This window comes from Salvelinus alpinus, chromosome 33 (assembly GCF_045679555.1).
Source record: "Salvelinus alpinus chromosome 33, SLU_Salpinus.1, whole genome shotgun sequence".
NCBI classification, from domain to species: domain Eukaryota; kingdom Metazoa; phylum Chordata; class Actinopteri; order Salmoniformes; family Salmonidae; genus Salvelinus; species Salvelinus alpinus.
In genome coordinates, this window is record NC_092118.1 from 21,296,836 (window position 1) to 21,320,044 (window position 23,209).

A 23,209-nucleotide genomic window follows, 5' to 3' on the forward strand; every position below is an offset into this window, starting at 1 on the left:
TTTTTGCTGTTGGTGTATGGCTACCACTCCAAACACTATTGGGAAATAGTAGTGAAGCGTTGCACAATAGGAGAGTCATATGGTGGGGAGCATTGTCCTATAACAGCAAAGGCTGCTTGGTTACCCAACCAACTCAACAGCCAGGGGCTAAAATAGATGGATTGCACGTTCCCTCCTCACTTGGAGCCAAACTCTTGCTGAAAGATGTCTCCTCAGCACTTTTCAATTTATTTCTGGTCCAGCAGTTTCCGGCTATCTTGTTAAATGTGCAGAAATGTATTAGGTGGCGACTATTTTGTGTTTTGACAGGCTGAACTCCAAATGAAAACAAAAAGAATTAGGATCTTACACTGAGTAGACAAAACATTAAGAACACCTGCTCTTTCCATGACAGACTGACAAGGTGAATCCAGGTGAAAGCTATGATCCCTTATTGATGTCACTTGATTGAATCCAATTCAATCAGTGTAGATGAAGGGGCGGAGACAGGCTAAAGACAAATTCTTAAACCTTGAGACACGGATTGGGTATGTGTGCCATTCAGAGGGTGAATGGGCAAGACAAAATAGTGCCTTTGAAAGGGGTATGGTAGTAGGTGCCAGGTGCACCGGTTCGTGTCAAGAACTGCAATTGGGGGGTTGGTGTACTCAGTGTATATTTAAGCAATAAGGCCCGAGGAGGTGTGGTATATAGCCGATATACCACGGCTAAGGGCTGTTCTTATGCACGACGCATCGCAGAGTGCCTGGACACAGCCCTTAGCCGTGGTATATTGGCCATATATCACTAACCCCCGAGGTGCCTTATTGCTATTATGAACTGGTTACCAACGTAATTAGAGCAGTAAAAATACATGTTTTGTCATACACGTGGTATACGGTCTGATATACCACGGCTGTCAGCCAATCAGCATTCAGGGCTCGAACCACCCATATTAAAATCACAAATGAAGGACAGTGGCAAACTGTATGGTTGTATCCAAACAAAGACTCTGTGGTGCTTATCTGGTAGCTGAAGATATAGGACATGTCCACCTGATTCTAATTATAATTCTTGGTTCTTGAGTGTTTAATGCGGACCGGACCCCCAACATGAAGTGGGGGTCAGGTCCGCATCCTACCACAATCATTTGACACACACAGACTCATCAGGAGCTCACAGATATTTATTTATTTCACCTTTATTTAACCAGGTAGGCCAGTTGAAAACAAGTTCTCATTTACAACTGCGACCTGGCCAAGATAAAGCAAAGCAGTGCGACAAAAACAACACAGAGTTACACATAAAGTCCTAGCCCCTAGGGCCCCTAGCCATGTCAGTCCCTGGCCTGGTCTCTAAAAGCGGGGAACAGGGGGACGTGATGAAACCAGCGGGACGACCGTTAGCCCTGTTTTCCCAGCCTAGGGATTGTGACAGAGAGGGACTATAATAGGCCTGGTGACCGAGGCACAGCAGGATGTCACAGCAAGGCTTCCTTCCTGCTGCCTGCAGACCAGTTGGTTGCGACAGGGGGGTCAGAGGCCCCCCAACCCAACAACAACATCCCCTCATCCGCAACCTCCAACCACCCTCATCATTATCATCATCATCATCTCTCCTTATTTTCCTCTGAGAAGACAAGTGATTGACAGACTGACCGAGTTATGCTCTGCTTGCGGAGGTATAAAAAAAGACTTACTAGTCGCCAAAGTTACGGAGCATGTCTTTAACTCTAGTGTCTGTCTCTTTCTGACTGACTGGCAGACAGGGTGTTTCTGTCCAGGTATGAAAAGCAGGGTAGGACATTCCACCCTTCCATCCAATTAATGTGGACAGTGGACACAGAACAAACTCAACAGATGGTACAGGTCATAGGTACCAGGGAAGTAGCTAGCTCTCTTTTATAGGAGCTCTAATAGTAGTGCGTGGCACAAAGGTTATGAGCATGACTAAAGACTAGGGTTGAATAGCGGGAACTAGTAGGACACACCTACTAATTCAAGGGTTTTTCTTTATTTTTACTATTTTCTACATTGTAGAATAATAGTGAAGACATCAAAACTATGAAATAACACATATGCAATCATGTAGAAACCAAAAAAGTGTTAAATAAATCTAAATATATTTTATATGAGATTCTTCAAAATAGTCACCCTTTGCCTTGATGACAGCTTTGCACACTTTTGGCATTCACTCAACCAGCTTCATGAGGTAGTCGCCTGAAATGCATTTCAATTAACAGGTGTGCCTTGTTAAAAGTACATTTGTGGAATTTTTTATCCTTAATGCGTTTGAGGCAATCAGTTGTGTTGTGACAAGGTAGGGTTGGTTTACAGAAGATAGCCCTATTTGGTAAAATACCAAGTCCATGTTATGGCAAGAACAGCTCAAATAAGCAAAGAGAAATGACAGTCCATCCATTACTTTAAGACATGAAGATCAGTCAATACCGAACATTTCAAGAAATTTGAAAGTTTCTTCAAGTGCAGTCGCAAAAACCATCAAGCGCTGTGATGAAACTGGCTCTCATGAGGACCACCACAGGAAAGGAAGACCCAGAGTTACCTCTGCTGCAGAGAATAAGTTCATTAGAGTTACCAGCCTCAGAAATTGCAGCCCAAATAAATGCTTCACAGAGTTCAAGTAACAGACACATCTCAACATCAACTGTTCAGAGGAGACGGTGTGAATCAGGCCTTCATGGTCAAATTGCTGCAAAGAAACCCCTACTAAAGGACACCAATAAGAAGAAGAGACTTGCTTGGCCAAGAAACACGAGCAATGGACATTAGACCGGTGGCAATCTGTCCTTTTGTCAGATGAGTCCAGAATTTAGATTTTTGGTTCCAACCGCCATGTCTTTGTGAGACACAGAATAGTTTAACGGATGATCTCCACGTGTGGCTCCCACCGTGGAGCATGGAGGAGGAGGTGTGATGGTGTGGGGGTGCTTTGATGGTGACACTGTCGGTAATTTATTTAGAATAAATACATTTATTTGGATAGAAAACACTCTGAAGAACTCATATGGCTGGCAAAAACGTGAGAAAGAATCCAACCAGGAAGTGGGAAATCTGAGGTTTGTCTATCCAATATACAGTGTCTTTGGGGTCATATTGCACTTCCTAAGGCTTCCAACAGATGTCTTTAGAACCTTGTTTCAGGCTTCTACTGTGAAGAATGAGGGAAGGAGAGCTCTTTGAGTCAGGTGTCTGGCAAGAGCTGGTCACGCGTGCACCGGTGAAAGCGACCTGCGTTCCATCGCATTTCTGAAGACAAAGGAATTCTCCGGTTGAAACCTTATTGAAGATTTATGTTAAAAACATCCTAAAGATTGATTCTATACATCGCTTGACATGTTTCTACGAACTGTAATGGAATTTTTGACTTTTCGTCTGACCTGCTCGTCAACAATTTGGATTTTGGAATTAAACGCGCGAACAAAAAGGAGGTATTTGGACGTAAATGATTAACTTTATCGAACAAATCAAACATTTATGGTGGAACTGGGATTCCTGGGAGTGCATTCTGATGAAGATCATCAAAGGTAAGTGAATATTTATAATGCTATTTCTGACTTCTGTTGACCACACAACATGGCGGATATCTGTTTGGCTTGTTTTGGTCTCTGAGCACTGTACTCAGATTATTGCATGGTGTGCTTTTTCGGTAAAGCTTTTTTGAAATCTGACACAGCGGTTGCATTAAGGAGAAGTTTATCTAAAGTTCCATGTATAACACTTGTATTTTCATCAACATTTATGATGAGTATTTCTGTAAATTGATGTGGCTCTCTGCAAAATCACCGGATGTTTTTGGAACTACTGAACATAACGCGCCAATGTATACTGAGATTTGAATTTTCATGCCGATCAAAGCTCTAATCTATTCCCGACATACTAGCCCAGTGTACCAATTATTGTTCTTTCTATGACATAGACTGACCAAGTGAATCCAGGTTAGAGGTCGACCAACTATGATTTTTCAACGCCGATATCAATTGGAGGTCCAAAAAAAGCCGATACCGATTAATCGGACGATTTTTATTCATATCTTTGTAATAAATGACAATTACAACAATACTGAATGTACAATGAACACTTATTTTAACATAATATAATACATAAATAAAATCAATTTAGTCTCATAAATAATGAAACATGTTCAATTTGGTTTAAATAATGTGAAATAAAGTGAAAGTGCAATATGTGCCATGTAAAAAAGCTAACGTTTAAGTTCCTTGCTCAGAACATGAGAACATATGAAAGCTGGTGGTTCCTTTTAACATGAGTCTTCAATATTTCCAGTTAAGAAGTTTTAGGTTGTAGTTATTATAGGAATTATAGGACTATTTCTCTCTATACCATTTGTATTTCATATACCTTTGACTATTGGATGTTCTAATAGGCACTTTAGTATTGCCAGCCTAATCTCAGGAGTTGATAGGCTTGAAGTCATAAACAGAGCTGTGCATCCCAGCATTGCTAAGAGCTGCTGTTTGAATGAATGCTTACGAGCCTGCTGCTGCCTACCACCGCTCAGTCAGACTGCTCTATCAAATATCAAATCATATACTTAATTATAATATAATAAACACACAAAAATACGAGCCTTTGGTCATTAATATGGTCAAATCCGGAAACTATAATTTCGAAAACTAAACGTTTATTCTTTAAGTGAAATACGGAACCGTTCCGTATTTTATCGAACGGGTGGCAACCCTAACTCTAAATATTACTGTTACATTGCACAACCTTCAATGTTATGTCATAATTATGTAAAATTCTGGTAAATTCATTACGGTCTTTGTTAGGAATAAATGGCCTTTCAACAGTTCGCAACGAGCCAGGCGGCCCAAACTGCTGCATATACCCTGACTATGCTTGCACTGAACACAAGGGAAGTGACACAATTTCCCTAGTTAATATTGCCTGCTGACATGAATTTATTTTAACTACATATGCAGGTTTAAAAAATATATACTTGTGTATTGATTTTAAGAAAGGCATTGATGTTTGTGGTTGGGTACATTATTGCAACGATTGTGCTTTTCTCGCGAATGCGCTTTTGTTAAATCAAGTTGAAGTAGGCTGTGATTCGATGATAAATTAATAGGCACCGCATTGATTATATGCAACGCAGAACAAGATAGTTAACCTAGTAATATCTTCAACCATGTGTAGTTAACTAGTGATTATGTGAAGATTGATTGTTTTTTTATAAGTTTAATGCCAGCTAGCAACTTACCTTGGCTCCTTGCAGCCACAAGGTCATTTTGATGCTGCACTCGCGTAACATGTGGTCAGCCTGGCACGCAGTCTCCTCATGGATTGCAATGTAATCGGCCATAATCACCATAAAAAGCTGTTTACCGATTGTTATGAAAACTTGAAATCGACCTCTAATCCAGGTGAAAGCTATCATCACTTAATGATATCGCTTGTTAAATCCACTTCAATCAGTGTACAAGAAGGGGAAGAGACAGGTGGAAAAAATATTTTTAAGCCTTGAGACAATTGAGACATGGATTGTGTATGTGTGCCATTCATTGGTTGAATGGGCAAGACAAAAGATTGAAGTGCCTTTGAACGGGGTATGGTAGTAGGTGTCAGGTGCACCAGTTTGAGTGTGTCAAGAACTGCAACACTGCTGGATCCACTACCCAAAGGACATCCAGTTAACTGTGGAAAGCATTGGGAGTCAACATGTGCCAGCATTCCTGTGGAATGCTTTCGACACCTTGTAGAGTCCATGCTCCGATTAATTGAGGCTGTTCTGAGGGCACAAGGGGGAGCAACTCAATATTAGGAAGGTGTTCCTAATGTTGGTACACTCAGTGTATATGTTTTACATGCTTTGGAATGACACTTCCGGATTTGGCGGGAAACATCGGGTGCCCGAGAGAAAAGTGATTTATTCTCGGGATGGAACATTTTTTAAATACCGGGAAAATATTCAACTCTACTAAAGACTGAATGTGAAAGTGATAATGGCATGGGTGGAAGGAAGGACACCCACACAGAGCAGAGCAGAACGGTCTCAGTGCTACAGGGACTCTACACTCAGCTGTCAAGTCACTTGGAGAGACATCACAGGGTTACCATGTGATGCTAGGGGGACTCTGACACTACTTTTCTTTTCAAATAACCACAATGTGTAATCAAGTGACATGAAAGACCTGCCTCCAATGACCACCACAACACTAGAGTCTGAGTCCCTTACTACTGAAATGATTCTCGTGTGTTACAGCATTTGTATTATTATTTTCATGGGTTGGAACCGGTTCAAGGAACAGAACCGAAAACCGGAAAATAATGACATTTTTCAAGGAACACAAATGGAACCGGGAATGAAAGTGATCCATACTGTTCTGGAACAGAACCGTTATATTAAAAGCAAGGACACCCTTTAATAACGTTATTTTACGTTCCAGGCATTTTTTTTCTCTTCGGTTCCAACCCCTGATTAGTTTTTATTTTCAACTGTTACATTTCTGCAACTTGTTTTATAACATTTTCAGTATTTATACTAAATGGTAGTATGCCAATGGCGACCCACCAAACATGAGAGCAGCTTAGAGACAGTGAAGTAAATGTTTTGGTCTGCTGCTATAATGACAGAGGGGGACTTGATAACACACGTGAAGCAGCAGCAGTCTATCTAGCTCATTTCACACAGTGGTGATGGAGTCTATATAAAACTACAGCCATTTAAAATACTGCACCATCTCCACATTCTTTCCTGATCTGATAGCAGAGCCAGACAAATCAAACTGAGATGTCTTTCTCTCAGAGTCCTTTAGATGATCAGGTCTTATTATTATTGGTCCCTGACTTGATACTGTAGGTACCTTGTTTATCTCTACCTGATACATACTGTATGAACCTTTAAAAGACTTCCAGGCTTATTTCAGTTGTTTCAACGACAAAGTGACTAATCTACTTTTCCTGCCTGCGTGACACGCTGGAGTCACAAACTGAAGAGTTATGTTCAACAAAATGACACGAGTCATGTCTTGTTCACAGGAAGAAAAGAAGGACCTCTGACGATGGTACACAGTGGAGTGGCTTGTGTTGGTGGATTTGTTTGACAATGAATAGGGTGTGTGTGTGTGTGTGTGTGTGTGTGTGTGTGTGTGTGTGTGTGTGTGTGTGTGTGTGTGTGTGTGTGTGTGTGTGTGTGTGTGCGTGGTAACTCACAGGTTCTGGCTAGACGCATCAGCTGCGTGTATACACAGGTAGGTCATGTCCTGTGAGAGGTAAACAAAAAGGAGTACAAACACAAGGGTCCGTTTTGTTCTGCACACAACACATACCATCTACATGGATTCACAGTACAGTTTATCAGCTGTATATCCTTCACTTTCTGCCAATTAGCATAGTAATTAGTAGGTAAGGTGTGTGGTCATCAACTGCACATTGTAAATGCACACACATACTCAACTGAGTATTATAAATGAACCCCATAGGTCAAATAAAACAAACATTTGATGCTTCAAGTAGAGTGAAGTGTTTTAATGAACAGTTAAAGCTGTGTCTAAAGTTCTACAGCCCAATGTCACTGGTATGTATTAAACTGTGAGACACCACTACCCCCAGCTGGCTTCAACTGTGTACTACAAAATCAATGTTTTCCACTTTTACAAAATGTACAGATTTCATTACACTTCACAATTCCCATGAATCAAATCCAAGGAACTGAATACTGACCCAAAAAGTTATTAGACATCTCTCTAGAATTTGAGACAAAGTAGCATATTTACTGACTGAGTATGAGGAAGTTAAAAAATAATTTCAATGAGTTTGACTCATGTAAGACATGTTATTCAAGGTTATAGTCAATGGTCATGAAATCCCTTTTTCAGTTCATGACCAACTAAACCAGAATGAAGCCTACTCCAGCCGACTCAAGACAACAATTTATTCAGTCTGTCTGTGAAACTGGCCTTGGGTCCTCTATGGCCACCTGCCCCACTCACCTCCAGCACGGGTTTAGCATTGTTATACACAGACAGGATGTGGGTGATGTTGTTCTGGGACAAACTTTCTCTGTTCTCAGAGTCTGGGAAAAGATGAAGGGAGGGAGAAAATGTCTATCAGTGATTCTTCTCAGTGAATTTCTATGAGATCCTCAGTAGACAAAGCAATGTCATAAGGAGAGATGTGTTGAAGTGTTTAAGACCCAGGAGTGGCTTGCCCAGAAGCAGCATCTGTGACTGTGTGGCTGTAATTTGGGTAGCAATCATTTGGCCTTGTCACTTAAAGCTATTTTCAGTGTGTGAGCAGTACTTGGACCATCTTGTGAAGCCATCATTAGTATGGGTAACATTATAGCAGGGTAGATGTCACATTAAGCTGGTAGGGCAGAAACCCCCTTGGCCGAGGAGCAGAAATATTGCCCAATATTGTACATGATGTATGTGTTTGCCTTAAACATTTTTTTACTTTTCTTTTGATTAATCCCCAACATTACCAGAGGGACTAAATGTGCTATATGCTACTGATGGATACAGTATGATGCATGCAGCAGCCTTAATTCAGGCCATGCCTTAGTTAATTGAGCTACAGTACACGTATAACCTTCTGCTACTCTATTTCGATCTATACATAACTATAGTCCACTCACTAGATATTCTTGTCATCTCTTCCCTTGTAGCATTTGACCATACCTGCAGGTAACGTATCAACAACATAAGGACAGAGAAAGTAAAGCTCATGTGCATCAATAACAGAAGAAAATGCCTGAGTCTCTTTGAAAGCTGCCCTGGATTCAAGCAAGCTGCTGCTGCTGCCACACCTAGTGAATTAGAGTGAGTGTTGTCTCTTGGGTGGGATGCCTGACTGTGCAACATATAAAACAACTGAATGGATTTCAACAGAATCTTGTTCCCACCTCTGATATTTCCCAGGTAGACCCCATCAACAACCTGCAAATAGGAAAACAAAGAGACATTTCACTAGTTAGATATTCACAATTTGAGCATGGCCTTAACCTTAGTGATGCTCCTTATCTATGGTCATAGGACGTATTCAGGTGTCCAGTTTGGTCAAACAGTATTTTCCCAATTGAGAAAACAAACAGGAACCGTTCTCATAGCTAAGTCAAGCCTTATAGGGCATGTAATACAAAGTATTGCCTGACATGACTGGGAGTGAGGAGCACTGAACCAACTGATGGTTAAGGCCATGTTGACACAAAGCTGTGCAATAGTGCTGTAGCGATCCGATCATGATCTCATCTAGACATTACAAGACTCCAGCATTACTTAAGACTTCAAAATAAAAAGTATATGCCTGCCTATGATGTTAGTGTCCTCTGAAATTCAGATTAGCTTAGAGCTTCAGTCAGGGTGGAATTACAGTGGTGCCCAGAGGTGCTTCTGGACACTCCCATCACCGTTAACGGGACACTAAGAAGAATTACAGTGGTGCCCAGAGGTGCTTCTGGACACTCCCATCACCGTTAACGGGACACTAAGAAGAATTACAGTGGTGCCCAGAGGTGCTTCTGGACACTCCCATCACCGTTAACGGGACACTAAGAAGAATTACAGTGGTGCCCAGAGGTGCTTCTGGACACTCCCATCACCGTTAACGGGACACTAAGATGTGTAGTATATACAGTACCAGTCAAAAGTGGACACACCCACTCATTCCAGGGTTTTTCTTTATTTTTACTATTTTCTACATTGTAGAATAATAGTGAAGACATAAACACTATGTAATAACACAAATGGAATAATGTATTAACCCCAAAAAAGTGTTAAACAAAACAAGCAATGCTAAGCACTTGTTGGTTGCTTTTCCTTCACTCTGAGGTCCAACTCATCCCAAACCATCTCAATAGGGATGAGGTTGGGTGATTGTGGAGGCCAGGTCATCTGATCCAGCACTCCATCACTCTCCTTCTTGGTCAAATAGCCCTTACACAGCCTGGAGGTGTGTTGGGTCATTGTCCTGTTGAAAAACAAATGATAGTCCCACTGAGCCCAAACCAGATGGGATGGTGTATCGCTGCAGAATACTGGGATAGCCATGCTGGTTAAGTGTGCCTTGAATTCTAAATAAATCAACGCAATGACACCAGCAAAGCACGCCCACACATCCTCCTCCATGCTTCACGGTGGGAACCACACATGCAGAGATTATCCGTTCACCTACTCTGTCTCACAAAGACACAGCGGTTGGAATGAAAAATCTAATATTTGGACTCATCAGACCAAAGGAAAATATTTCCACTGGTCTAATGTCCATTGCTCGTGTTTCTTGGCCAAGCAAGTCTCTTCTTATTGGTGTTCTTTAGTAGTGGTTTCTTTGCAGCAATTCAACCATGAATGCCTGATTCACGCAGTCTCCTCTGAACAGTGGATGTTGAGATGTGTCTGTTACTTGAACTCTGTGAAGCATTTATTTGGGCTGCAACTCTAATGAACTTATCCTCTGCAGCAGAAGTAACTCTGGGTCTTCCTTTCCTGTGGCGGTCCTCACGAGGCCCAGTTTCATCACAGGGCTTGATAGTTTTGGCGACTTCACTTGAAGAAACTTTCAAAGTTCTTTACATTTTCTGCATTGACTAACCTTCATGTCTTAAATTTATGATGAACTGTCATTTCTCTTTGCTTATTTGAGCTGTTCTTGCCATCATATGGACTTGGTATTTTGCCAAATAGGGCTATCTTCTGTATACCACCCTTACCATGTCACAATACAACTGATTGGCTCAAACACATTAAGAAGGAATGATATTCCACAAATTAACTTTTAACAAGGCACACCTGTTAATTGAAATGCATTCCAGATGACTACCTCATGAAGCTGGTTGAGAGAATACCAAGAGTGTATAAAGCTGTCATCAAGGCAAAGGGTGACTACTTTGAAGATATCTTTTCATTTGTTTAACACTTTTTTGGTTACTACATGATTCCATGTGTTATTTCATAGTTTTGATGTCTTCACTGTTATTCTACAATGTAGAAAATATTAAAAAATAAAGACAAAACCTTGAATGAATACATGTGGCCAAACCTTTGACTGGTACTGTATATACAAAACATTTAAACACCCAACGATTGACAGATCACAATACGGGCTTTAAAACAGTCAAAATAGAAGGGCTAAGTGTTTTCTCCATTTGATACCCTAAATCCAAACCTGTATGAGTTATCACGTTATTATATCAAGTGACAGTGTGTGATGAGTAGCATACCCTTTGGTTTTATTCAGGGGACTTCAGCGTTGCATGTAGATGGTTGATGTAAATAACATGACAATCTATTCCGCGCATATCTATGTGCAACGTTCACGGAGGAAGTGTAGCAAGGAAGTGCCTTGCTACAATCAAAAGCCATTGAACAGAACAGCTACATTAATAACAAAAACACAAAGGCCCCTACCTTGTTCATTCCATTCCCCATGTCTCTCGCAGGCGATAACGATTATGAAGAATTTAAAATACAGCTGAGTATTTACGTCTCAATGCAACAACGCAAAATATTGGAAAAGAACATGGACGGACTTTCACTAACATGAAGGGGTGCCAGCGAATGATTGCGAAATGGTCGGTCGGTCACTAGCGAGACCACTTTGCGCCTCTGTAGATCAACATGGGTGTACTTTTGACCGCTTTGTCTACATTGCTTCACAAGACGATCGCCATAATGCTGCTCTGTATGACCTGCGCTCCATAATCCTCTTCCGGGTTTCCCCCGATAAATGATTTCATTGGTACATGGGACCGTAATGCAACCCAGTCCGCGCGGGTTTCGCGATCTCAGAGCTGGAAAGGATTATCAATTCATTCAGTACTACTGCTTTGTACTATGTCCTAAATATATGCATTTGAAGTATTGGAATGATCTGATAGCCTATGCTTTTTTCATTCCTGTAAACCCACAAATGCTTGCCATAGCCTAATCCAGGACTACAGCGTGGATTCCTTAAAAATGGCAACTAAAAACATGGTGCTTTACAATTTATTGTCCCCAGTACCGTTTTCACACAATTAGAGGCAACAAAACAAATCTTGCCAGTTTTAAAAATAGGGAAAACCATGGATGTGGAAATATCACACCTATGCCGTTTATGATGTTCCTTGTACTAGTAAGCCCTACACCTATACCTGACATGTAGGGCCTACTCCTCCAGTGTCATTTAACCCTCCACATGGTAGTATAACAGCAAAGTGGAGACATACTATTGGGTAAACATAGGACCTTTATTTTGCTCTATAATACATAACCTTAAGAGGAAGAGACCTTCCAAAACGTACTGACTGAGGTAATGTGGACAATAGATAAATACAGACAAGTAATTGGTATGTTTGTACGTTTGTTGGTGACATGGTATGTAATGTGGTCCACTGGATGGTTGGTTTACTTCTTCCATTCCTTGTTCTCATAGTCCCATTTGGCTGAGAAGCCCTCCACGGGGTTGATCCTCATGTCCAGCATCCTCTGCACCTCCTTCTCTTTCCATTCTGACTCAAAGGTGGGGGGGACAGGTCCGTACACTGCAGCGAGACAGACAGCTTGTTAGGCTCTGCCTCAAAGTTCACCTATGGACATCTATTCTCTAATAGTCTGTATTGAACATTTATCTACCAAGGTAATTATAATTTAAACATTCTGTTTCACAATACCAACCTGGTTGGTGGTCAGTTACACCAATTATGGTTGAGGCAATACATTGGGCAGAGAAGACACACAACCCACTTATTTGAAGGGGCACTGATGGCCAAATACAGTATTTGAATTATGTCAAATAATATATTGTATAAATATGTCTGAAAATAATATATTGTATATCCATCTCATTGCAAAATAATGCTGACTTATGGCGTTTAACAGGTGGGTGGAAAAACCATTAACATCAACATACACTGAACAAAAATATAAAACGCAACATGTAAAGTGTTGGATCCATGTTTTATGAGATGAAATAAAATAGCCAAGAAATGTTCCACACAAAGCTTATTTCGCTCAAATTTTGAGCACAAATTTGTTTACAGCCCTGTGAGTGAGCATTTATCCTTTGCCAAGATCATCCATCCTCCTGACAGTTGTGGCATATCAAGAAGCTGATTAAACAGCATGATCAATAAAACAGGTGCACCTTGTGCTGGGGACAATAAAAGGCCATTCTAAAATGTGCAGTTTGTCACACAACATAATGTAACAGATGTTTCAAGTTGAGGGAGTGTGCAATTGGCATGCTGACTGCAGGAAGGTCCACCAGAGCTGTTGCTAGAGAATTTAATATCCATCTCTGCCTCCAATGTTGTTTTAGAGAATTTGTCAGTACGTCCAGCCGGCCTCACAACCGCAGACCATGTGTTACCACGCCAGCCCTAGATCTCCACATCCAGCTTCTTCACCTGCAGGATCGTCTGAGGGTGGGTGGGGGGGATGCTGAGGAGTATTTCTGTCTGGAATAAAGGCCTTTTCTGGGGATAAACCTCATCCTGATTGGCTGGGCCTGGCTCCCCAGTGAGTGGGCCTATGCCCTCCAAGGCCCACCCATGGCTGCACCCCTACCCAGTCATGTGAAATCTATAGATTAGGGCCTTATTTATTTATTTCCTTACTTGAACTTTAACTCAGTAAAATCTGAAATTGTTGTGTTGATATTTTTTGTTCAGTATATTACAACTGAATGATCACAGACTCCATCCACAATAAATGTTCTCATTCCTTTTCTTATTAGAAGACATACCAAACTTCCTCTGCCATAGGACAACCAGTCCTGTCATGCCAATAAAGAAGAACATTCCTGCGATAACTGATTTCCACTCCTTTGTGCCCTCGTTCATCTCTGCGAAGCTCTGCTTGAAGCTAATACGGTACACTGTAGGTAAAAAGAAAATGCAAGACTTGTTAGATAACATTTAACACAGCCGAACGGGTAGGGATGTGCATTGCTCCTTACAAGCACGATTCAATATGCATCTAGATACATGGGTTCCGATACAGGAACGATATTTGTAGTTTGAAACGATTTGATTTAATTAGTGGAATGAGTCGATGCGATTAACAAGGGCATGAACACATTAATTTTCCATTCTAAATTAATATCTGATAGTGATGGAGCTCAGGAGCTGAGTTGGATCTGACTGAGCTGACTTCTCTGAGCTGAGTGAACGAACCACAGCTTGTCGTTGCTGTATGATAGAGAAGTATTTCTGCCGTGTGTGTAATGTAATGTGTGAGTTGATCCATAGGGCAGACTGAGCATCTACCACTATCAGATTAGGGGGGGCAATTTATGTCTTGTCCCCACACTGCTATAACTTGTCATATAACAGATACAATTTGAGCTAGTAAAATGTATATATTTATCTTAAGAAATTAGCTTTTACATACATAGCCAATTAATATAACCCAGCTTTAGATTTCACCTCTCAAAAGTGAATGGTATTGACAGTTTGGAACCAGAGCGGCTCTCTTCTCCCGTTCTGACCAGTGCGGCTAGCAAATATGATTGCTGTCCTTGATATGAAATACACCTTTACCCTGTTCATGTAAAAATGACCAAATCCATTAACTGTTTAAAGCAGAACAAAAATATTTTGTATGGTGAACTTGGCAATCGAAAAACCCTAATCAGCAGTTAGATGTGCAATCAGCAAGATGTGAGTTGTGTCCACTCCGGTAGCCTACACAGCACCACATGTCAAACTATTTTCTACAGCGCATTTTGTAACACAAACCAGGTTTCCATTCAACCTTTTAATGCAAGTAAAGTACATGTCAAAACTCAAAAAAGTTATGCCATGCCTGATGGAAAATTTGTCAGTAAACTTTCAAATGTCGACAAAACAAAATACGCTAGACAAGGTGGGATCCTTTAGTGTCTGTAAATTAATTATGCTTGAAATGTCGGTGGAAACACTTACATGAGCAAATATTGATATAATTGTGGTGAAATCCTGCACGGCGCCTTCACCGTGCGCTGCCACTTTAAGAGCGCATCAGCAGTAAGGAAGGAGGAGATAAAGACAGCTCTTTCAGCTCTCTGGGGAGGAGCTCTTGGGTGGCGCGACAGTTTGATTGTGTGTGCTATGCTGCAGACGTCCTTGTTAATTTTCAGCGTGTGTAGTTTATAAAGTATTTAACTCAATCATCAGTGTGACCGCTCTAGGTCGTGGTTGTTTTCGTTTGGGACCGCACCAGTTATGGATCGCATGGATTAGTAGCAACATTGTTGCGAAGCTTTGACATACAAACCAACAAATCAGACGGTCAGACAGCTGTGGTCTTCCGGCTTGCCAGTGTACTAAGATCTCTTGTTCTCTTTCTCTCCTCTCGTTCCAGTGCTTTACCCTGCAACAGACTTTCTATTTTTTAAATGCACTTCCCGTTGATGTTCATTAGTGTTGGACTATTATTTCCCTGCCAGAAGTATTTGGGTTGACTTTTTAGTTAAAAGGGAGGTTGCTTGCAAGTTGTGGATTGTTATTTCAACTGTATTGAGGCGGGGTGTACTAATGACATGTGGCTGAGAAGATTGTGGACATTTTTAAGGCCTTTGTTTTGTGTATGAACACCCCCCACATTCAAACCATCTACACTCCTCCACTGGAAGATAATACAGATGATTGCAAATCCTCTGTTGACGACTGGGTTCTTTCTTGTAAATTGTTTCTATGAAGTTGCCGTTCAATTGTTCTGCCATTATTATTATTGTATGAGGTATTATTGGTGGGGTTACCCCTGTGCTGTGACGTGGGTTTATATGGTGTGTCTCCTCTTTTCTCTCCACTGGCTATCTGGCAAACAGGCTACACTCGAAGCAGTCTCTTCTGCTGATGTGTGTGGGTCTGGTAGTGGTACTCTCTCTAATCTACTCTTTTCCCTTCGGCATGGTTAATACCTGCCTGGCGCCCGAACAAAATCTTTATATTTACCCCTCTCTAATAAATACCGCTACATAATAACCAGTATATCGAAGTAAACTTGGAGTCACGCAATGACGTGTGATCCTCCCACATTAGGACTTGTCAGAAAAGCATGCAGTTTATGAGGATACAGATGAAATAAGTGAACTTCACAGAGTGGTGAAAGTGCAGGTGATGAGCTTGATGCTACCTCCCAATAAATAGAGTGTCTTATTCTGGTGACATGATCGTTGACGCTTGGCTGCCGTGACAAAAATAATCTCTCTTTTGTCCATAATAATCTCATGTAGGCTATACCCACACTGTGTCTGCGACCTGATGGCTACAGTACATGTGCCAATACCAGAGTGGGTACACTCACTATATAATCCATTTTTTTGTGAGAAAACCATCAGTAGAGTTGAAAATGCGGTGGAAACCCATTTATCTTGTATTTTCTATTCGGTACATGGGAATTTAACCGCAAACGCTATTTTTATGTGCACAACGCCAGCCTTTTATCCTCAACAAGTCAATTGGATGGAAAATTGTGTGAAGAAAATCTGCATATGGTTTTTATGCAGATTTGAGAATATTCCAATTGGATGGAAGCCTAGCTAAATGACCCAGCAAATTACATAGGTTTTATTAATTGAGGGACAACCAATTTAATATTGCAAAAGCCATTTTAAAAACATCTAAATGCTGAAGGTGCTGTGCAGATGTTGCCTACGAATATTAGAACTGGGATAGGGTAGCCCTACCTCTCGTTGGCGCGAGCAGCTGCGTCTCCCGCACTGCGCAGTTATCTGACTTGTAGATCAATATCACATGCAGTTACATGCATAAAAGTGTGATAGGCTGAAGGAGAGGCTGAAGGAGAGGACGCATCAATTCAAACAGATGAGGTATTTTCAGAATAAGGCAAAAAAAAAAAAGGCGTAATAAACATTAGTGAACCGATTCGTAACATTTTTATTTGTTCTTACCGATGCATGCTACATATGGATCGGTTTGGGCTCCCACAGACAGATGCACTCACATCTTAAACATTTGAACCGGGGACCGACGCGTATCGGTGAATCATTATATCCCTACTAACAGAACAGATAGGCAAACAATACTTCTGTCTTGTTTTGAGTAAGCAAAAAAAAACGGACAAATGTCAAGTATTCAACAACAAAGGTGAAAACCACTTACATGCAATCTTCTCCTCATTGGAGAGTGTGGCCCAGGAGCCCTTCTCCTTCTCCTTTAAGGATTTCTGCACTGCATTCAGTTCTGTCACAAACTGGACGTCTGGGAGGGGGTTCTCCCGCCTGTCAAAGTAGGCTGGGAGAGCGTAGTCGTCTACCTTGGCAACACCTGCAGGAAACTCACCATGTTACTACATTGGACTGACACACAACCAGTAAATACATGTATTCAAACCTGCATGGGACCTGCTTAGCAAATATGTGTATATGCAAATACATACTGTGTGCCCATGGGAGCCGCATAACTGCTTTTTCAGTTTACCTAAAAAAAAACTTAAAATCTCTAATTCTACAATAAACTGGTATTGTCTGATTACTGTACATCTCCAAACCATGCTGGTGGTGGTGTATTTTATCCATTGTTAACATTTGTTTGTGTGCCAACTTTTTAGTGGTAGGTACAATTTACAGACGGTGGTTTAAAGGTCCATACCATGAAGGTCAAGTATGTGGTGTGTGCTGCCAACAGTCACTCACCATGTCCCCCACGTACACAGATTGATGTGGAAATGGCACGTTTGCCAACAAGGCTAAGGGCTCTGGTGGCCAGCATTCTGAAAGAAAATAACATGTATGAGAAAAACCTTGATGAAAAATGAATATCGCTAGCTACTAATGTAACAAAACATTACTGACCAACGCATCGCAAAGAGGTTATTCTGATGACATGGAACTATAGCCTAGCGGCTAGCCATCAGGTCTTTGTAAAATAGTTTTTTTCTTAATCAATTTGTCAAAAAATAGCAACTGTTCAACAAAATAATTTATGAAACTGCACGCCTCCCTAATCTGACGTTTAGCAACTAGTTATGGTCACTGCCCAAGCACACATAGCTAGCAACCAGTTTTTGTAACAAATACAAATCTAAGAAACAGAACTGGCAAAAAATAGGAAAAACTAGCTAGCTACTTAGCTACGTTAACCTAGATAAAGTTACCCAGCTAAAATGTCTACGCTAGAAAGTTGCCTAGCAAACTAAACCTAACTAGCCATCCCATCAGCAGTGGACATTTCAAGCTTCCATTAACCAAACATTTCAATGGTAACATTAGACAGGCTAATAGATAGCTAGCTAACATCTATGTTGAAAATAATGATTTGTTATATTCAACCTAGGCTAACGTTAGCTGAACTAGTACCTGGGCTTGTGGAGGGGATGAATATGAGATTTCCTCCGACGCCCAGGATCCTTCAGTTCAAAGTCCCATTAGCCAGCTCTGCAAACTTTAATTATGCAAAAATGCATTCTGGACTCATCAAAATATGGAGTTTCGCAGAACTACTATCGTTATTACTGATGTTACGCATGGCATGCACTTCCAAAAAAGGTCAACAAAAATGTGTTTTTACTTTGACCTTTATTGGAAGTACAAACCATGAGTAACGGCAGTAATGACGATAGTTGCTCTATGAAACACCATATATTGTTGTGTACTGAACGTTTTGACATAACATTTGCAGAACTGGTTATTGGGACTTTGAATTGAAGGATCTGGACTTCAGAGGAAATGTCATCATATTCATCATCTCCTCAAGCCCAGGTATTGGATCAATTGCAAATTGAATTACGGGGAGTTTCAGGAGGGCGGTCCAAATGATTAGCCAAGCAACGATAGTTTGCAACTGAAGCCACCTCAGCACTCGTTTTTAGTCGAGTTTGCGAGTGCACAATTATGTTCACTCCGGGCCTGAAACTCCCCATATTTCAATTCGCGACAATTGTACATCCGCTAAGAAAAGTCAGTTAAAACATAAAAACAACAATGGAGAAGTCAACATACAAGTGTAAGTAAAAACTAATGTAAAAAGGTTAGAAATTGTACTACTAATGCACATGACAGCACACACACATCTCGTAAAAGTAATTATGTTTTTGTTCGGTTATCTTTTGGAAATTGTAGAAATAAAACATGTTCCTTCTTCAGAAGTTCCAGCTAGGCAGGCTAACATTAGTTAGATAATTAATTTGATAGCTATCATACAGTAGGCGTAAATTGATAATTATATAGTTAATATAAGTAGACATGCAATCATAATTGACTGTAGCGCGTATAAAGCACCCACAATCTACAGTGGCTGAAAACAATCATCGCAGGATGAACAAGTGACACATTTTTGGGCAAGGGCGGTCCGTTTAAAAATCGTTCCTTCCAGGTGTAAACGCAATAAATAAGGACACGAGATTCATATTTTTAACATTGTCTGTTGTATCAAAGGTGATTTGTAGGAGCCATGGCCCGTACCAAGCAGACAGCCCGTAAATCTACTGGAGGCAAAGCCCCACGTAAGCAGCTGGCCACCAAAGCTGCCTGCAAGATCGCCCCTTCTACTGGTGGGGTCAAGAAGCCCCATCGCCACAGGCCTGGTACGGTGGCCCTGCATGAGATCCGTCGGTACCAGAAGTCCACTGAGCTGCTGATCCGCAAGCTGCCCTTCCAGCGCTTGGTGAGAGAAATCGCCCAGGACTTCAAGAATGACCTGCCTTTCCAGAGTGCAGCCATTGGAGCCCTGCAGGAGGCCAGCAAGGCATACCTTGTTGGTTTGTTTGAGGACACCAACTTGTGCACCATCCATGCCAAGCGTGTCACCATCATGCCCAAAGACATCCAGCTGGCCCGTCGTATCCGTGGGGAGCGCACTTAGATGCCTCCCTAATTTACGTGTCCTCAAGCTGTCTTTCCCTCCCTTCCCATTTTTCCTCGAGTAGCTTGATCCGAGTAATGATGTGTTAAAAGTAGTGTGCAGTCTTGTCCCCTGTAGTTCTCTTAGCAGAAGACTTTTAGGGTACTTTGTGTATCTGTTTTGAAGCTGATTGGAGTCACACCTTTAATGTATGTGCAAATCAGCACGGCAAAGGGTGCATGCATGAAGAAGCATCTTGGGCAAGCATTTTCTCCTATTGACGATGCTATTACATTATTATAACAGGCTTTTCTAATTGATAGACATGCATTGTTTTTTTTACATGTACCCTTTCATTAGTTTTTTTACAACTAGTGTTTCTACTGTTTACAGGATACATTTACAAATAGTTAATTCTGTTCTGAAATTGATAAATGACATTGATTCAAAACATTGCAAAGGCCTATATGTAGCGTAATGTTTATGTATTTCTCCCATTTTTTAATCCAGGTAATATTTTAGTTCCTTTCTCAGGTTGTGATACCCTTTTCTTACTGGTTTTGATTTTAATTTTCTGTTAATTTTTTAAAAGCAGACATTTGTAATATGCAGAATTCTCACAAAATGTGATAAACAGATGTTCCACAAAAAAAACACGTGTTCCTTCCTCGCCTCTTGCCCTGAAAGTGTACTCGTCAGACGTCATGATACGTCATCAGAGGTGTCCACTTAATTTGAGGGCTGAGGGGATAGTGTGTCTTAAGTGTTTGGACTGCAACCTATGTAATGGTCATTGAGATGCTTTGAAGCCATCGGTCGGCCATATTGGCACTCACAAGTAGGAGCAGTCAGCCATTGGAATGATTGGAATTCTACAGTATTTAAATTAAATGTTTCAAAGACAAAATGTTATGTATTTAAGTATATTCGTTGTTGTACTGGGGACAGTAACATTAGTACTATGAAAATATATAATTTTAGGAAATAGTTTTTATTTATTTGTTTCTCGCTTAATGTCAAAGTATGCATGAAGGTGTCTAATAGAATGAACGTGTCAAAAACGAATGTAGAAATTAATAAATGCATTTCTATAGCTTCCAAAATATGTTTTACAATTGAGGAGTACCACCAAGATGACTGCGCAGTGACCTTAATACTGCGCCCCGTCAGGCATCCGGGGGTTATACACACCACTGGCTCAAACGATAGCTAGCTAGAAGGCTCACACGCAAGCTAACAATGCTAATCATCGCTAACTGGCGCAAGGTCAAATACATGGCAGACATCCAACATTGTGTAATATTCCTGTTCCGGTCTAAAATCCACAGTAACACTACACATTACTATGAGGAGGAATACCCACAAAACTGACTACATACAGGAAAAGGGCACCTTGCTAACGTTAGCTAGGAAGCTAGCCTAGCCAACCATTGCCTATTTGCCCCTTGTCTTGTCTGCCTCTCTCTTCAATGTCACATCTCTTCACTCCGCTCTCGGAAACATTGACAAATCCATTGCTGATTACACAGCACATGTGTAGCATGTTTATCTTCATTAAAAAACGATATAATATTTTCTATGACAGCTGTATATCAGACGTCTAATAATTTAGAAAATTCACCCGCAATCTCTTACTTGTTCTCGTTTCGCCAACGCTCCAAAAACCATAAAGGATATGTGATTAACCGGAAATACGTAGCTAGCGCGGGATTATGGGAAACTATGGAAGGACAATCGGTCATAGTAGTCACACTATTATGTACATATTCAAATGTGTTTGTAAAATAATGTGCGTGGTGATTCATTTAGCTGTGCAATTGAATTTGAACTTTTACGACAATGTAGCGAAACTAGTGTTAAATTGCTACCATGTTGCGCAGCATTGGCATTCTTCCTGTCACGCGGTGTGCCCTGATATTAACCAAAATGGTGTATTTGGCCTGCCATACGGTGTGGGATTCAACCAGGGTGTGTGCTACCTTCGTTCCGCCAGCAAGAATAAGCAAGACCTAGCTAGAATAAGGCCTTGACCTCGGAGATTTTCCTTTAAAGTAAAAGTTTCGCAATGAAGATGATGAAAAATAATACAAACGGTTGAAATTCGTAACATTTTATGAGGAAATGTTAGCAGACTTAGAATTTTGTGAAAAAGGAATACAGTTAATCGCCATTATAGCACAAATAATATTATAGCGTTGACATTATTGTTAACAGCATTACAAATACTTTTATTTAACCTTTATTTAACTAGGCAAGTCAGTTAAGAACAAATTATTATTTACAATGAAGGCCGACCAAAAGGCCTCCTGCCAGTGACGTGTGCTGGGATTAAAAATAAATTAAATAAAAAATATAGTACAAAAACACACATCATGAGAAGACAGACAACACAACACTACATGAAGAGATACCCAAGACAACAACATAGCATGGTAGCAGCACAACATGACAAAAACATGGTAGCAGCACAAAACAGGGTATGAACATTATTGGGCACAGACAACAGCACAAAGGGCAAGAAGGTTGAGACAACAATACATCACTTAAAGCAGCCACAACTGTCAGTAAGAGTGTCCATGATTGAGTCTTTGAATGAAGAGATTGAGATAAAACTAATGATGACTAAATAGTTATCATGGTAAGAACAGTAATAAATAACAAAACATGATTTATAATGCTACTATTAATACTAATAGTAATAACAATATTAATAATATTACAATAATTATAATAATCAACTTTTGAAAAGACTTGTAAATACCATTCTTAATTAACCCATTTGGTTTGAACACTGTTCAGTACGTTTTTCTTTTTGCATAGTAGTACACAATCCATTCTACTTAGGAGCACTCAAAGTTTCCAAATCCACAGAGTTTACACCCAGAGGAGTGTCGCTGCTCATTTGGTGGGCCGTATAGGGTGGCCCATCAATTTAAATAAAACAGATTTTTCATATTGGACATTGGATTTAAGTTGATGGGCCACACTTTAAAGGCCACCAAATCAGCAGTGATGCTCCTCTGGGTGTAAACTCTGTGTATTTGGAAACTAAATGTGCTCCTGAGTAGAATGACCCCCCTTTTACTGTGACACAATGTACAGATAGGTACAATATGTATGTCCAATATGAACAAACTATTGGATTTAAGATGACGGGCCACTCTAAGTGCCGCCAAATGAACAGCAACACTCCTCTGGGTGTAAACTCTGTGTATTTGGAAACAAGAAGTGCTCCTGAGTAGAGTGGAATCCCCTTTTACTGTGACACAACGTACAAATACTTTTGTAAGGTGCAATAAATGAGTACACACACAAAAAACATTGATGACCATTTAGGCTTTAAAATATAAACATATCAACAAATAAATGACAATGTCTTATATAATTACTTTAAATTATTCTTTGTATGATAAGTAGTATACAATATATCGATAATTGTGCACATTTTCCATAATTTTAATAAGTATACAAGGCTGGATTT

At 40.5% G+C, this 23,209-nt stretch overlaps 3 protein-coding genes across 8 annotated transcripts in view; 1 reads left to right on the forward strand and 2 right to left on the reverse strand.

The window, feature by feature from the left end:
- Nucleotides 1-11,690, reverse strand: part of LOC139563238 (dual specificity protein phosphatase 22-A-like) — a 35,487-nt gene extending 23,797 nt beyond the window's left edge. Inside the window, exons 1-5 of one of the 4 annotated variants that reach the window (XM_071381698.1) lie at nt 11,372-11,690; nt 8,872-8,905; nt 8,605-8,647; nt 7,958-8,040; nt 7,179-7,228 (exon numbers count right to left, since the gene is read on the reverse strand). In XM_071381698.1, coding sequence (XP_071237799.1) covers nt 7,179-7,228; nt 7,958-8,040; nt 8,605-8,647; nt 8,872-8,898 — 203 coding nt within the window. In that variant the 5' untranslated portion in view covers nt 8,899-8,905; nt 11,372-11,690. The remainder of the gene's footprint in view (nt 1-7,178; nt 7,229-7,957; nt 8,041-8,604; nt 8,648-8,871; nt 8,906-11,371) is intronic. The other 3 variants (XM_071381699.1, XM_071381696.1, XM_071381697.1) reach the window with 3 other exon arrangements.
- Nucleotides 11,691-12,173: 483 nt separating this feature from the next.
- Nucleotides 12,174-21,719, reverse strand: LOC139563239 (cytochrome c oxidase subunit 4 isoform 1, mitochondrial-like). Of its 3 annotated transcripts, none has more exons than XM_071381700.1 (5): nt 21,364-21,719; nt 17,583-17,659; nt 17,050-17,214; nt 13,689-13,820; nt 12,174-12,486 (listed from the first exon to the last, which is right to left on the reverse strand). In XM_071381700.1, the coding sequence occupies exons 1-5, from the start codon at nt 21,531-21,533 to the stop codon at nt 12,350-12,352; spliced, it is 681 nt and encodes a 226-aa protein (XP_071237801.1). In that variant the 5' UTR covers nt 21,534-21,719; the 3' UTR covers nt 12,174-12,349. The 3 variants fall into 3 exon arrangements, with proteins under 3 accessions (XP_071237801.1, XP_071237803.1, XP_071237804.1); XM_071381702.1 differs by having other exon boundaries at nt 21,350-21,498; XM_071381703.1 differs by lacking the exon at nt 13,689-13,820 and having other exon boundaries at nt 21,364-21,548.
- On the forward strand, nt 19,254-20,329 carry LOC139563240 (histone H3.3A-like). Its single transcript, XM_071381704.1, has one exon. The coding sequence runs from the start codon at nt 19,339-19,341 to the stop codon at nt 19,747-19,749; it is 411 nt and encodes a 136-aa protein (XP_071237805.1). The 5' UTR covers nt 19,254-19,338; the 3' UTR covers nt 19,750-20,329.
- Nucleotides 21,720-23,209: the final 1,490 nt, after the last annotated feature.

Coding starts and splice junctions, on each gene's coding strand:
- LOC139563240 (XM_071381704.1), top strand. CDS start 19,339: ATGGCCCGTACCAAGCAGACAGCCCGTAAATCTACTGGAGGCAAAGCC.
- LOC139563239 (XM_071381700.1), bottom strand. CDS start 21,533: ATGAATCACCACGCACATTATTTTACAAACACATTTGAATATGTACAT. Junction 17,215..17,582: donor CTGTGTACGTGGGGGACATG/GTGAGTGACTGT, acceptor AGTTTCCTGCAG/GTGTTGCCAAGGTAGACGAC. Junction 12,487..13,688: donor CCTATGGCAGAGGAAGTTTG/GTATGTCTTCTA, acceptor GTCTCGCTGCAG/TGTACGGACCTGTCCCCCCC.